Source organism: Terrapene carolina, unplaced genomic scaffold (assembly GCF_002925995.2).
Source record: "Terrapene carolina triunguis isolate 2854851 unplaced genomic scaffold, T_m_triunguis-2.0 Scaffold26, whole genome shotgun sequence".
Lineage (NCBI taxonomy): Eukaryota > Metazoa > Chordata > Testudines > Emydidae > Terrapene > Terrapene triunguis.
The window spans coordinates 400,875-416,618 of record NW_020664377.1 but is presented as its reverse complement, the minus strand read 5'-3'; the positions used below and the strand labels follow the sequence as shown (position 1 = coordinate 416,618).

The window sequence follows — 15,744 nt, the reverse complement described above, 5'->3', positions numbered from 1 at the left end:
AACCCCTGACTGCCAAGGGGGTTGAGGGGAGGGGAGCCCACGCCCTCCCACTCCACCAGGCTCCAACCCAGGGCCCTTTGGGCTACCAGTCGTTTGGCAACCAAGGCTGCTTGAGGCTGTCCTCCTCCCTCTCCTCCAGGGTCAGCTCAGTCCAAGGCCTTCCCCTGGTGGGGAAAGCCAAACCAAAAGAAGTAAGAGGGAGTTACCAACATCCAAGGTCACAGGATACTTCCCTCTCTGGTTGTCTCTGGGGTGAGTCCTCCCTTCCCACAGGGAGGGCCCCTTTGGGCAGTTATGTCAGAGCCCTTAGGGTTCCCTCGGCTCGGCTCTGCTGGAGCTGTGGGCTGCAGGTCTGCTCCCCTCCAGCTCTGAGCAAACAAACTGAGCAAACTGCACCCTCTGCTGAATTGATCCCTACAGTATATTGTAATGAACTGACTAGTGTGTATGTGCCCCTTTGGTCTCTAATGGAATCAGAACCACTCGACTATGTATCATTAGGGTGACCAGACATCCTGTTTTTAAAGGGACAGTCCCATATTTAAGCCCCCCTGCAGGTGTCCCAACTTTTTCTTAAAAATGGGCAAATTGTCCCGTATTTTCTGTCTCCCCCACCAACAGTACTGGCCGGATCCCTGCTTGCCAGCCGCTCGCCCACCAGTGGTGAATGGGGGGTCCCATGACCGATGATAGGGCTGGTGGCGGGGCAAAGATGCAGCATGCTGGGTTGGCTGCTCGTCCTGCTGGTCCGTCAGCACAGCCCCTGCTGTGTGCCGGCTCTCGGCCAACAGAGCCCTGCCCTGTTTCTGGCCGGCACTGGCTGTGCACTGTGAGCTGCAGTGGTTGGTGAGTGTGGGCGGGCAGCGGGCAGCGACCGGTTATGTGTCACCTCTGCTGCCCAGTACTGGGCGGGCGGCGCTGCTGGCGCCCCCCCCCCCCCCGGTCCCAGTGTGGTCCCAGCACTGAGAGGATGGGTGGCATGGCGTGGTGTGGTCTTGCGCACCATGGTGCCCAGCCTGCCTGCCCCAGCCTCTCAGCCACTGAAGGGAGCAGCAGGCAGGAGGGGGCCTGGTGGAGCATGGGCAGGGCCACACTAGGCTGTTTGGGGACTTTCACATTTTTGAAAAATTCCAACTCGTCTAAGAGCTGGTTTAAAAAAAAAAAGAGAGAGAGAGAAATTTGGGAAAAGGTTTCAAAACATTTTATGCAAAGTTTTCATTGACATTTCAAAAATTCACAACCAACCTACAGTTGTCACAAACTTCTGTTTACTACCAAGAGGAATTAACTTGTATGCACACCACACGTCACTGCTAGATGAAACCTAGCAAACTCCTACCATAAAGCAACATTCACTTAGGATCCCCTCACCTCTGCTTTTTGCCACAGAGAGTATGACTTGCTTCGTTGGCCAAAATTCTGTCCAGGGGGATGACAGAGTGGGGCGAGGAAGAATAGTGAGCCCATACTTCTTAGCCATCTTTCTTCTCCCATACCCAACCCTGTGGCCATCCTCTGTGTGAACCACATCACTATTCTCCAGCCAGCCCTCAGGAATTTTCCTGTTTCCTCTACAGTCTCAAACCCAGATTGAGGTTGGGTTACAAGGTGGCCAGGGTGCAGCTAGGGAAATTGTACTAACAAGGGAACGTTGAGGTCCCAGAATATAGTAGGAAGGTGCTAGTTCTTCTCTGTGCATGTGCCCCGAGATCAGCAAGAAAATCCAATAGATTTAGGGGCAGCTGTACAGTGGTTATACAATAGATTTGGAAGTTTACAACACTAGTTCTACCACAACATACATAAACCGCTGCTTATGATACTGCTGGATCCATTCATTAAACTACAGCTTTAGAAAACTTAAGAGACATGAATCGATACAAAAGCTACAGAACTTAAAGCATCTAGAAAAAGCACTACGATTGCAATGCTGCACTGTTTAATTCACATCGTCTCCAAGGGTTTCATGAGCGCAAAGCAATATTATACAGTTCAGTGGAGCCAACCTATGCAGTTTTATTAAGGAATCATTCATTGCTTTGATCCTATATGAAAGACAGCTATATATTTGTAGACCAGAATATTCTGCTGGTGAGGAATATTTTCTCTTGGCAGGAACCCAAGCATCAAAATGTAGGTTTTTGCAGCTGTGGTGAGTAATCTGTCAGCAGGGAAACCATGACAGCCTAGAGGGGGAGGGGAAAAAACCCAGTCATATTGGAAACAGACACTGCAAACAAAATAAACGGGGAAAAATATTTTTGAGTTCCAAGGCTTTGTGCTGAAAACAATTTTTCCCAGCAGAAACTGCATGCTTAGATTTATTTTCTAGAATTTCCAATGGCGAAACATCAAATAGTTTAAAAATTAGTGTTCTGTTTGTATTCAGTAGGTTTCCTCTGTGCACACCATACATGAATGCACAGTAGTGGAGGAGTTCAGAAAAACAATGCTAGAACCAATATCAATACTGGACCAAATCCTGAAGTCTTAACTGAATTCTGTCTGCAGTTACTCCTGATCTGTGCTTGTGTATATGGGAGCAAAATTTGACCCTCAATGAAGACATGAGCAAAATTTCCATTGACATCAATAGGAGTTTTACTTGAGTAAAGACCTCAAGATTTGACCCAGTTTAACCGCAGTTGTTGTTGCCCCATAAAATAGAAAACCCTGGCTGTACTGTGTGTCATGCAACTTCCTTGTGCTTCATACTTTCTGACAATCTTTAGGTATATCAACCGTAGAATGAGAGTATTGGAAAGTGACAATCAGAGAGAAGTAAGATTGTATCTAATCGGATTTGTTTTTCTCTACGTGTTTGTATACACAGACGCTGCACTTCTGTTCTTTATCTATTTTTGTCCAGGTATTACTCTAGTTTATATTGCCACTGTTTTACAGTAATATTTGATTGGAAAGGTGTGCTTAGAACAAATGCAAGTTCCTCTGAGAGTGCTGGTGACTCCATTTCTGTTTTCTCACTTGGGGGAGGTTGATGTTTGTCAGCATGACTGTTCTAAAACCTACAGTAAATAGTAGTTGTGAAAAATATGACACTGGTAGGAATATTGAGGATGGAGTTACAATTTGTGTTTAATGCTGAATATATTCTTGTAGCTCGCATGGTACACTTAGTGTTATGCAGGGCCACAGCCCAATATGTAAGTAGAGAGCTTATACTTTTACTTCAAAGGCTTCATTTTGCAATCTTTCTTCCAGCAAAATTCCCACTACCTTCCGTGGCAGCTCTGATAGCCATCTCTGATGGCATCTGCTATAAACATTTTTAAAAATTGTAGCCTCTATAGCACCATTCTTGGGATTGGTATTTGGAGTGTTTGAAAGAGGTGTATCTAAGGGATTGTCAACACTCTTGAGGTTATAGCAGCATAGCTACGGTGCCGGTGCCGTAACCCTACAGCGTAGGCACACACTACAGTGACAGAAGGGTTCTTCCATTGCAGTAGTAACTACACCTCCTCAAGCGATGGTAGCTAGGTCAATGGAAGAATGCTTCCACTGACCTACCAGCATCTGCACTGGGAGTTTAGATCAGCGTAGCTGCAGCACTCAGGGGTGTGGATTTTTCACACCCGAGTGCCAAAGGTGCGTCAACCTAAGTTTTACGTGTAGACAAGGCTCAAGCTAATTGCTAGTGTAACTCAATGACTTCCATATAATAAATTGCAGTTAAAAGAATAGATTTCACTTGATTAAAACAATCTGGGTCAAGCAAGAGTAGATTAAGGTACAAGCAGGAAAGAGTTGATATTTGATGCACTTAAAACCGTGACATATTAGGGTGTGGTTTTGAAACATTTATATTAAGGCATGTGCTTTACTGAGGAGTCATGCTAAATCCAAATCTGGATTGAAGGGTAGAACGATCGTCAAGTACTGCCTAACCCCAAACTCATGGGCGGCAGGTATCATAGGCAGGGATAGGCTGTGCCTCCCCAAACAGCCTAGCATGGCCCCGCCCACGCTCCACCCGCAGGCCAGGTCCCCTCTCTGTGGTTCCCAGAGCCCTGGCTGGCCCAGGCTGGCTGGCCCGCCTCCTGTAGGGACTCAGAGTGGCTGGTGCTGCAGCTGTGCCGCTCGGCACACTGGGGCTGGGGGCGCTGCCACCCAGTGCACCAGGACTGGCTGTGCTGCCGCCTGGAGCACTGGGGCTGGGGCCTCGCCCCCCGGCTGCCTGGAGTTGGGGCCAGGGTCCACGGTGCGGGGTGCTCTGAGCTCCTGCAGGGGAGGGGGGCAGAAGGGGAGAGGAGAGGTGGGGCCTTGGGCACAAGGGGAGGGGCTGGGGACTAGCCTCCTCCAATGGCTGGGTCACCAGCCGCCCATGCCCAAACTGTTCTTATTTGCTTTTCATACCATAATTGTCCATTTTCTGTTTTCAGCCTCCTGGAAAGCCAGTGATCGTGGAGAATAAAATACTTCATCATTAACTTCTTCTGGCTTTCTTGGTAAACAGTGTAAAAAGGTCCAGTCAGAGGCCGCATGTTTTCCAGTCTAAAGATAAAAAAGCATGAAAAAGTTGAGTGATGTGATGGTACATTAGCAAGATCTTTAAGTGGTGAGAAACTGGTCTGGGCCAGATTCTGATCTCATTTACACTTGGTGTGAACCCCAAGTAATTCCACTGACGTCAGCAGAGTTAGTCCAGATGGATACCAGTGCAAATAAGATAAGAATCCAGGGTGAAATCCTGGGCCCATTCAAGTAAATGGGAATTTTACCACTGATTTCAGTGGGGCCAGGATTTCACCCCTAGACTTTTGTCTTTGAAAGGAGAGTATGAATTGTGGTGAAGCAGCAGGTCAATCAATAAGTACACTCTGGACAGTAACACCACATGCTAACAAAATATATGGATAATGGCAATAACTGCATATTAAGACATGCATAAAAAGGCCTTGGTCAATTCTTTTGATATGAGTAACTCATAATACGTCAATCTAATAGATGAACAATGGATTATAGCATTTTAAGCAAGTGGAGCCATGTCTTCTACTAGCATTCTGTGGACCTAGAGTTAAAATATGGTCAGTTAGATCACGGATTCTAATAGAGACTAAAATGTCATTTTTTATATTTCAATCGTTAATATTCTGTTTCCATTTTCTCTAGCAGTGGTTGCTCTGATAAATATTTCAGCTAAATGGGTTTTTAAAAATATTTATTTAAAGCTTTGCCCATTTACAGATACATGCAAATCTGCCCAAAATGGTGCCCTGGCCGTGCTCTCTATGAATTGCAATATGAGCATTATTGCGACTTAGCTTGAGAAACATTCAAAAGATCTTCTCTTGCAGTGTGGATATAACAAGGTGGGGTGCGCTGGGAGGAACAAAAAGTTAAATACAGAGTCCTTGAGAAGGGGAGGGTACACTAATACCCGTGACCCTTCCTCATAAGAGCTATCAAATGAATGCTTTGACGATGTTGATCTTTAAAAATGGAATCTACAGAAGTGGACCAGAACAAATAAACTCAATACTGCCAACCTCAAGAGATCAAAAATCATGAGTCTGACACCTCCCCTGCTGCCCCCAAAAAATCAGGAGATATTTTAAAAAAAAGATTATATTGTGGTTTTTTGGTCTGTCTTTTGATTTTTTGAACAACCCCCTGCCCATCCCCAGTGTGTTTGTGCTTGGCAACTAGTGTTGTCCACTCTCCCAGATGTATTGAGTAAGGTGATTCTGGCTTCTGCTGCAGGAACTCTCACTCCTAATCTGCCCACCCTCTGCCCAGCAATTAATCCTGTCCCCTTCCCCTCTCAGTTTTGCCCTCACCCAGGCCCCACCCCATCAGCCTCCAACCCCCTCAGTCCAGCCCACCCCAGCCTCAGCTCTGCTTCTCCTGGTGTTCTTCATTCCTTTCTCACAGACCTGCGGTGGGTAGGGGTGGGGAAGGGGCATCTTCCCTTACCAGGCTGGAGGGGGCAGCTCCAGGGGCTCTTCACCCCCCTCTGCCCCTTCCCAGGCCAGGTACTGTGGGGGGAGGAGTAGAGGCACAGTCCTGTCTGTGTTTCTTATGGGAGGAGGGAGCGGAGTTTCCCTGAGCTGCTGGGCACTTTGCGCTCCCCTTCCCTCCTCCATGAGAACAGCAAATGAAGGGGAAGAGACTGGCAGGGCTGAACTTTACCAGGGGGGTGGAGCTTCTTGCATCATTGCAAGACCAGCTCCAAAGCCCTCTGAAATCCCATCACTCACAAAGCATTCACAAGAGCTCGAAATTGACCTTTACCTGCATTGTGATCTGGTAACCTTGGAAAGCCTTCAATCGCTTTGCCTTCTCCTCTTCTTGTCCCATGCTTATCCATGTGTCCGTAACTAGGACATTGGCTCCACTTGCAGCTTCCAAGGGATCAGTCGTGAAAAACAATTTGGTGCTATACTAAGGTATAGTAAGGCAAGGGAGGTCAAACAACTTCATTCAAAACATAAAGTAAACCATATTTAACATATTGGCTCATACCTCTTTGGAGTACTCTTCAGCTACTTTAACGACGTTGGGGTCCGGTTCAAAGCCCTGTCAAAAAGATAACATTACAATGCACATTTACATTATTATTTTATTGAGCTGGTCGGAAAAACGTTGATGGAACCATTTCCCATGGAAGAATGCTGTTCTGCCAAAATCAAAATGCTCCGCAAAACTGCGTCGATTTTTACTGAAATTTAATTTTGGAGAAAAACTGGAGAAAGGTGTGTTGGAATTCCCTTCGAGAACTCTTTCCACTTGACTTACCAAGAACCCTGTTCTACTCCAGACTTTGTCACTCAGATATTTTTACTTGGCATACAGCAATGCAAAGCTGAGTTGATCAGACGCAAATGCAAGGGTGGGTAGGGCACACCACACACTCAAAATTACCCAGCAAACCACTTCCTTTATATACAGTTACACATTACATTGCATTTACTTGCATTACACGTTTTGGGTTTGGTTTGGTTACGTTGCATATCCTGTCCATATATTGTTATTCTTGTTCCTAGTAAATGTTTCTCTGGGTGTTCTCCCTCTTATCTTAGCTGGCTCAGACATTCTGTCTTTTTAGCCTAATGACCTATTTACTTACCTTATTTAGCACAAATGTTCGGTTTTCAATCTAAATGATCTCTTTAGCTCCCTAATCCTATCCTACAAGAAATGTTGAGGCCTCCCTCCAGGTGTTAGTTACTCATGCCAGGCCAGGCCTCATCAACAAGGTGTTCCAACAATGTTAAAACATTCCATTCTGACACCTTTGAAACAGATTTATTTCAATTTTTCATTTTGAAACAACTTTGTCTTGATTTTTTATTCTGTATTATACTATATGTTATCAGATTTTTAAGTCAAAATTAAAACAAAACAATTTTGTCTAAATGAAACATTTCAGTCAATGTAAAGTAAGGAGTGCTTTGTAATTTTCCTTTCTAGAGAATTTTGAAACTTTCAAGTTTCATTCCAATTTTGAATTCTTTTGGGAAGCTCAATGTCCATCCCCTACACAATTCTATTATTTATATTTAAGTAGGTGCTGAAAGGCCCTAGTCAGGATCAGGACCTCATTAAGTAGAGTGCTGCACAAACACATTGTAGAAGGGCAGTCCCTGCCCCAATGAGTCATTTTACATTTTAATTATATATATATATATATAAGCAAATCTATGTAAAAAGTCTACCAAACAAAACATGCATATCCATTGAGATTAAGGCAACTATGATACCAAATAGCAAAGGTAAGGAGATTTATATTCCAGCTTGACACCCGCTTCTTCTGAATCTGCTGTGCCTAAGCCAGTGTTTCTGAACTGATTAATCAGAAAGGAAATCAGGGGCATCATGAGATGTTGAAAATTTTATTATAATCTAAAGCAAAGAAAATCTCGCTCCTCCAGTTCCCACACACCCTTACCCTTCAAGGGAAGCATTCTCTGTCAGCCTTTCAGGACACACACAAATAAATTATATTGGCTTAGCATTGTTCTGATTGATATACTTTGATGGTAAATATAAAATGGTTTGGTGTTTGTTTGTTTACTTTGAATAAGTGGTTGCCAACTTGAAAAGATTGTGAAACACTGGTTTAGGCTATGTGCTATTGTAATCCACACACTGTCTGGGTGTGGTGTTCTGTCCCAGCTAGTGGCACCGAGACCACTTAGAGAGAATTAAATGAGTCTGGTCTACAGCCTTAGTTAAGAGACAGTTGGCTTTTAGCTTATGCTGTAGAGCAGGGGTCGGCAACCTTTCAGAAGTGGTGTGCCGAGCCTTCATTTATTCACTCTAATTTAAGGTTTCGCGTGCCAGTAATACATTTTAACATTTTTAGAAAGTCCCTTTCTATAAGTCTCTAATATATAACTAAACTATTGTTGTATGTAAAGCAAATAAGGTTTTTAAAATGTTTAAGAAACTTCATTTAAAATTAAAATGCAGAGTCCCTCGGACGGGTTCCCAGGACCCAGGCAGTGTGAGTGCCACTGAAAATCAGCTCGCGTGCTGCCTTTGGCACTCGTGCCATAGGTTGCCTACCCCTGCTGTAGAGGCTCATGCACTAAGCTCCAGAAGTCCCAGGTTCAATCCCTCCGCCGACGACCGGGGTCCATTGGTGTTACACTACGTCTTCCTGGGGATCTTCTTAAATCAAAATACTCAGACCCAATAGTGAAGCACATAAATGGTGTTCTTTGTTAGACTGTAAGCAACGTAGGGTAGAGAGCTTATCTCTGTCTTTGCATGAAACTGCACTTTAGCCCCTCTAGAAATAAATAATAATTCATCATGTTTTCACTGTGGACTACATTGTGGTGGGTGGTGGCACAATGAGGGGGGAGGAACCTCTTCACGCTTGTGTGGCCTGTGTACAGGCTAGCCAGATTTGCAGCTTCTGGGAGGCATGCGAGTGTCTGAGAATAGAACTTGAGCCTTAGATAGTTTTACTTCCCTTCCTCCAAGTGCAGGACTCTCTTACCTTTGGAGTAGCAACACGCAGATGCATCCCAAATTTAGCAGCACTCATCAGGATGGAATTCAGGACATTGTTTCCATCACCAATCCAGCTTATTGTGAGCCCCTTCAGATAGCCATAGTGTTCCTGACAAGCAAATAACAATACCACAGTTATGATTTTGGAGATTCGGCAAACAAGTGGCAATAGGTGCCAGGAGTGGTGACAACACTAGGCTGAGTCAGTGTAACTTTGCCACCTTCCGTTATGAGCAGCTGTCATGTGTGGAGCATTGCTTTGATCAAACCTGTAGCAGTCACAGGATGGTCACTCCAGAAACAAGCAATAAGACTTTACAAAGCTGAACAGGAAAAAAAAGCATCCTACAGCTGAACTTAAATCCAAGAAAAGACAACTGAATGAATGTACCCCCTTGTCTTACACCAGCACTTCTCAAACTCTGGGTTAGGCCCCCAAAGTGGGTCATGACCCCATTTTAATGGGGTCACCAGGGCTGGCATTAGACTTCCTGGGGCCCAGGAGCCCAAAGCCAAAGCAAAGGGCTTCAGCCCTGAGCAGCGGGGCTCAGGCTTTGGCTTCAGCGCTAGGCGATGGGGCTCAGACTACAGGCCTCCCGCCCAGGGCTGAAGCCCGTGGGCTTCAGCTTTGCCCCCCGGGTCGTGTAGTAATTTTTGTTATCAGAAGGAGGTCATGGTGCAATGAAGTTTGAGAACCCCGACTTACACTATAGCAGAGTGTTATTGCTTCACCTTGACTTAAACTTTGATTGTAGTAATTTCATAGCAGAAATATATATATCTATCAAAAGGTAAAGGGCAGGATTTTCAAAAGCTCTTAGGTGATTTACAAAGAGAAGCTGTATTGAAAGCCAAAAAGAATTGTGCTCCTATGACACTTAGATGCTTTGAAAATCCCACTCCAAGTCTATTGGGAGTCAAGTGGGGCAAAATTCCTATTTCTATTTTTAGCTTTGCTAAAAATTTGATACACGTGCAAACATCAACATTTTAAAACCAGCTATGGGCATTCACTGTTAGGCCTTGTCTGCACTGAGGATTTGCCCCAGTTACGGCCATTGGTGTAGCTGCAGCAGTAAACATTTGTATAGTTAAGGAAAGCCACATTTAGCAGTGATAGAGGTTTCAAACTAAGGTAAATGCCACAAATACAGAGTCCAGTGGCACCTTAAAGACTAACAGATTTATTTGGGCATACGCTTTCGTGAGTAAAAAACCCACCTCTTCAGATATATGTAATTTTCACTCCATGCATCTGAAGAGGTGCATTTTTTACCCACAAAAGCTTATGCCCAAATAAATCTGTTAGTCTTTAAGGTGCCACTGGACTCCTCATTGTTTTTGTGGATACAGACTAACTCGGCTACCCCCTGATACTTGACACCAGTACAAATAGTGGCTTTGCCTGTTTACACTTGGGGTTTGTACCAGGGCAGCTATACCAGTAGCTGGCCATTAATGGCTGAAAATGGGGGCAACTACTCAGTATAGGCAAGACCCAAGAAGGAGCAATTGGAAATGAGCTCCACTTCTCTGCTGATCAGACCAATTGAAGGTCCTTTTCAAAAAAGGGCTTATTTAAAATAAGCATATCTGGATGTACCATAGTAACTACTGGGCAATGGGCTTTTTAAACAAAGATAAAACCAAATATGTTCACTCTTTTCCCTGTGCCCCCAGTATGGCTGAGAGGACTTGAAACATGATCTAGAGCCCTTCATCCCTAGGTCACCAGTTCAGGCCTAGCTTGCTGTTGTATTGTAGTAGCCAAAAGCCCTTGCCACTGAACAATTGTTTCAGTCATTAAAATTAAAAGACTTGGGGTTTGGCACAGTGGATGAGCATCCATTGAGCTAACTAGCATCTATGTAGACAGTCTCAGCAGAGATCATGGGGGCCTGAACAAGAATAGGGCGGGAACTCCCCTTTCTCTCCCAGAGATGGCCCCTCCAAAGCAAATGTTTGTGGACTTGTTCCAGGGTAAAAATAGCATAATTTCTGCCAGTGACCGCAGCTTTGTGTGTCAAAAAATAGCAACATTTGGGATATTTAATGTAATTCATAGAAAAGTACTTGAGAGCCAATCTCTGGTGCCTGACTTCACCCCTGGCCCCATATTGTCCTTTGGGAGGCTTCACAAATCCCCAGTAGTAAGCCCAGCATTGTCAATTTTGTTTGTCCTTGTAGCTGGCAGGCAATTGCATCTCCTCCCAGCACAGCTACAACCATTTCACCAGCTGGAATCATAATGCAAATGACTCCTATGCAGATCACTGGCTGAAAGGATGTTTCTGGCATAGTATTAGGTGTTTACAAAAGAACAGGATAGGACTTGGTGGATACAGAGTATTGGAGAGTAACAGCTGGACAGATTTTCCAGCATCCCCAAAAGCCCCATTGTATCCCATTCTATGGTGTCCTTGGAGGAGGCCATGCCAAGCCTATAGTTTCAGGGGTTAATTCTCATCTAGGGTACAGCAGGAGCAGGGTGGAAGTACCAACTGGGAGCTAATTAGTTGCAACTGAGCCTGTTTGGGCTCATTACTTTAAAATAAAAGTTACAAATTGTAGTGTGTGAGGCATTTGCTGGTGGGCCATGGAAAGCTGGCCACTCCTATGGTGCCAGCTCCTTGTTATTTCCAGATGCTCAACTGCATTAAAAGAAGCAAACATATATTAAATACTTTCCTATGTGATGTTCCCATGTAGCCAGTTTGCCAAAGAGATGCTATGGGATGGCAAATAGGAGCAGAGATGGTCCACACTGCCATCTTTATATTAAAATGCAGCCCATGCTAAAACATTGAGAAATGCAGCCTTAAAAGATGGTTGCGAGATACAAGGGGGTTGTGCTGACTGAAACCCAGAGGAAAGGAGCTCCGAGGAAGCTTAGGAGCTACCCTATATGGTTTGTACTTCTTTTTCTATTTTAGAGTTCACTGCTTGTAAAACTGCACAGAAGGAATACAGTGAGAGACTTTTGCTGTAATGGTAACAATCTAGGTTAAACCAGAATCATGACAGCGAAGCCAGAGAGAGTGACATGTTCATACCTGAACCTCAGGTGACTTTTCTCTCCTGTCATTCTGCCCCCAACCCTAGTACACTGCCTTAGGTATTTTATCCAGTTGGCTAAGATTGCGCTACAGTTTCTCTTTACATTTTAGGCATGACAACCAAGTATTTTGGTTTTTAGTAAAACCACAAAAACTGAATGTTCTTAAAGTCTGGAGCCCTTTTCCCCCACATGATTGCCTCCCTTTGGCAGTCTGGGAGTGCTCTGAAACGCAACAAAACTTGGCTTCTGCTCTTTACTGAAAGACCCACCTAAATGATTAAAGTTGCCCGTTCAATCTATTTATTTCATGTCGGTACTTAGTTTCCAGGTTTCATTCAGTCCCTACCCTGGGCTGCAGCTTATCAGAAAATTTCAGAAAAAAGACAAACTGAATACACACCACTTGTTATTTTGTTAGCTTGCTTATTTTAAAGAAGGCCAGGCCGCAAGCCTCTCCTTCTGAAAGTGGAAGAGGCTAGTTTAGTTAATTAGGAAGTTTCAGGTCTAACCCATCATCTGATCTTATTTCTAGCCAACCACAAACTGTGACACCAGCTTGAGTTGATACTGTAAATTATTGACAATATTAACCATACAGGATTCAATTATAGCATACATTTGAATAATGAGTCAATATTTTGGCATAATTTAAAATGTAAATCCAGGGGGGTAGCCAGAAAACATATTTGCACAGGAGGCAGCGTGGTTCGGTGGTAATGCTTCAGAGTGGGAGTCAGGAGACCTGTCTTCTATTCCTGGCTCTGCCACTGACTTGCTGTGACACCCTGGGCCAGTCACTTCACCTCTGTTTCCCATCTTGTCTATTTAAATTGTAAAGTCTCCAGGGCAGGGACTGTCTTTTACTAAGTGTATGTACCACACCTAGTACAATAGGGACCTGGTTTGGTTGGGATCTCTAGGTGCTACCATAATATAAGCACTCATCATTTGATAGATCCATCAGTGGCTATTAGCCAGGATGGGCAGGGATGGTGTCCCTAGCCTCTGTTTGCCAGAAGCTGGGAATGGGAGGCAGGGGTGGATCACTTGATGCTTACCTGTTTTGTTCATTCCCTCTGGGGCACCTGGCACTGGCCACTGTCAGAAGACAGAATACTGGGCTAGATGGACCTTTGGTCTGACCCAGTATGGCTGTTCTTATGAAGTGAGTGACAAGAATCTCTTAGTTTGGGTTCTGTGGGCCACATAGCTTCTTTTGCCATAAACTAACAGGGACCATATGGCAGCTGTCTTTGATTTGGGCAATAGTGCAACAACTCATACTATTGAAAATACTTAAAGAGGAGCTTCTCATAAAGTCTACAACAACAAAGGTATAGAAAACTTAAAGGGGGAGAAGGACCATGTTATGTAAGGTTCTGAAAGAAAAAGTAAAAACTAGGAAGATAATAGAGTGAGCAACAAACAAAAATTAAAAAGCAGCATGGTATTTGTATTTCCTGATGTGCCCAGCATTCACTATCTATGAGGATGGAGCAGTCACTCAACAATGGCAGAAATAGATAAGCAGACTCTGAAATCTGTCAGCTGTACTTGATATTGAAATTCCAAGTTTTACTTCTGCTACTCTGTGGACAAAGAGGTCAATGGCATTTATATATCACTGGTCAACTAACCAGCTAGCAAAGGTGAGGATCGCCTTGAGAAAGAGTGAGCATTGTGCCTGACCACCTCTCTCCAAAAAGGATTGAGGTATAGGAAACATTTGACTTCAGACAAGAGAGATAAGAACCAGTGAGGCATTGACAAACTGTCCCACACTCACATGTGAGTCAGCTGACATGGACAGAGAGATCAAGATCTAAATTGTTCACCAGTCAAGCTTCACAGAACACCCCTTAGTAAGCCAGAGCTTATATTTAACAGAGTGTTAAGCATTGGATGAACTATGGAAGTGGCAATCATGGGCCTTAAGCATGAAAGAGAATGGAAAACCTGTGTGTACACTAAAGGCATACAAGCCTATAGTCCTAGAAGGCCAGGTCTCAAGAACACCCAAAATTGGGTCTCAAAACACTTGCAGAAGATCTGGTGGGTCATAACTACACCTAGGAGGATACTCAGCTCACCAACTGGTTGGAAAAGAAGGTCATAGTTGTGGCAAGAAAAAACACTTCATTGCACAATGCCTATTCTAGGTGACAGAATTAAAGCTGAGCATTGGAAAAGGGAAAGCTGTCTCACGGAGTTAATGCGTGAGAACTCCAGGTTAGTCAGGCAATGGCTACAGAATAAGACGACACTGAATCGGAGGCATCTGAACACAGTCTTCATGACTGGAGAACAACTCAGCCTGTCAGAAATGCAGTGCTCTGTACACAGGACAGGAATAGAGAAAGCTCTGAAAGTAAACCAGAAGCATTTTCTGGAGTATGCGTGTGTAAACGAATATAGCAAAAGTGATGCTGTAAAAAAGAAGAACAAATTAATTGGAATTAAAACAGAGAAGAGTAAAATGATGTTAAAGCATGCAGAGATTCGGGGGAAATGGAGCTCCACTGGCACACACAGAAAAAAGAAAAGTCAGTCTTCTGTTGGAGGAATTCTGATGGCATACTGACAAAGGAGAAATTGCAGAAAAATATTTATAAAGCTGAGGTAATAGATGTTATTAAAGAAAAACCTTCCTGAAGTTAGACTTGTTTAGATACACACTTACTTTAACATTTCTCTGTTGCTATTGCATTTTGCGTGTACATCTGTCCAACAAATTTCATATGTACGCAGCCTATCAATTCAGATATCACAAAAATGCCGTTTTAGCTGATTTTAAAAATAAGGAGGAGCATGCTAGGTGTGATATCCTACCTCTATTCTTGGAACTGGTGAAATTCGCTGAGTTATTAAAATACTGTTTTTTTGCAACTACAACACAGTACGCAACATGCCAATATGTTCCCTGCTACTGTCTGATGCATGAGAGAACAAAACCAAGGAAATCCCACAGCAGAAGTGCCAGACAGAGAGGAAAAGAGGCTATGTGGGTACACACCACCAATAGTCTGTGGGTGAGATTTTTACCCATGCTCCACCTCTTTTACTCTGGGTAAAAGGGCCAGAGCAGTATAAGGGGAGGAGGCCAAAAGTCCCACGTCTGGCTGGGGGAAGATTCACCTGGCACAGGCAGTGTGGGAGACAGTGGTGAGTCTGCCTTCTGAAGAACCCCTTGCAAACCTTGGCATGGAGGAAGTGGTGGAGAGGTTCGGGGTTGGCAGGGGTGTATCAAGGTGGGTCTACATTTTGTAGGGTTACCATATTTCAGCAAGCAAAAAAGAAGACGGGAGGAGCCCCGCCCTAGCCCCGCCCCCGTCCTGCCCTAGCCCCGCCTCTGCCCCTCCCACTTCCCGGCCCCCTCAGAACCTCCAACCCTCCCCCCCGCTCCTTGTCCCCTGACTGCCCCCTCCTGGGACCCCTGCCCCTAACTGCCCCCCAGGACTCCACCCCCTACCTAAGCCTCCCTGCCTTTTGTCCCCTGACTGCCCCCTCCTGAGACCCTCCCCCCATCCTAACTGGCCCCCTAGGACCCTACCCCCTACCTGTACCCTGACTGCTCCAACCCTTATCCACACCCCCACCCCCAGACAGACCCCTGGGACTCCCACGCCCCATCCAACCACTCCCCACCCCCTGACAGCCCCCCCCAGAACTCCCGACCCATCTAAACCCCTCTGCTCCCTGTC

General features: G+C 44.8%; 1 protein-coding gene across 1 annotated transcript in view; it reads right to left on the bottom strand.

The window, feature by feature from the left end:
• Positions 1 to 1,937: 1,937 nt before the first annotated feature.
• LOC112104189 (ornithine carbamoyltransferase, mitochondrial) overlaps positions 1,938 to 15,744 on the bottom strand; it is a 36,504-nt gene continuing 22,697 nt past the window's right edge. The window contains exons 6-10 of the mRNA XM_026650603.2: positions 8,972 to 9,094; positions 6,487 to 6,540; positions 6,256 to 6,405; positions 4,378 to 4,515; positions 1,938 to 2,186 (exon numbers count right to left, since the gene is read on the bottom strand). Coding sequence (XP_026506388.1) covers positions 2,127 to 2,186; positions 4,378 to 4,515; positions 6,256 to 6,405; positions 6,487 to 6,540; positions 8,972 to 9,094 — 525 coding nt within the window. The 3' untranslated portion in view covers positions 1,938 to 2,126. The remainder of the gene's footprint in view (positions 2,187 to 4,377; positions 4,516 to 6,255; positions 6,406 to 6,486; positions 6,541 to 8,971; positions 9,095 to 15,744) is intronic.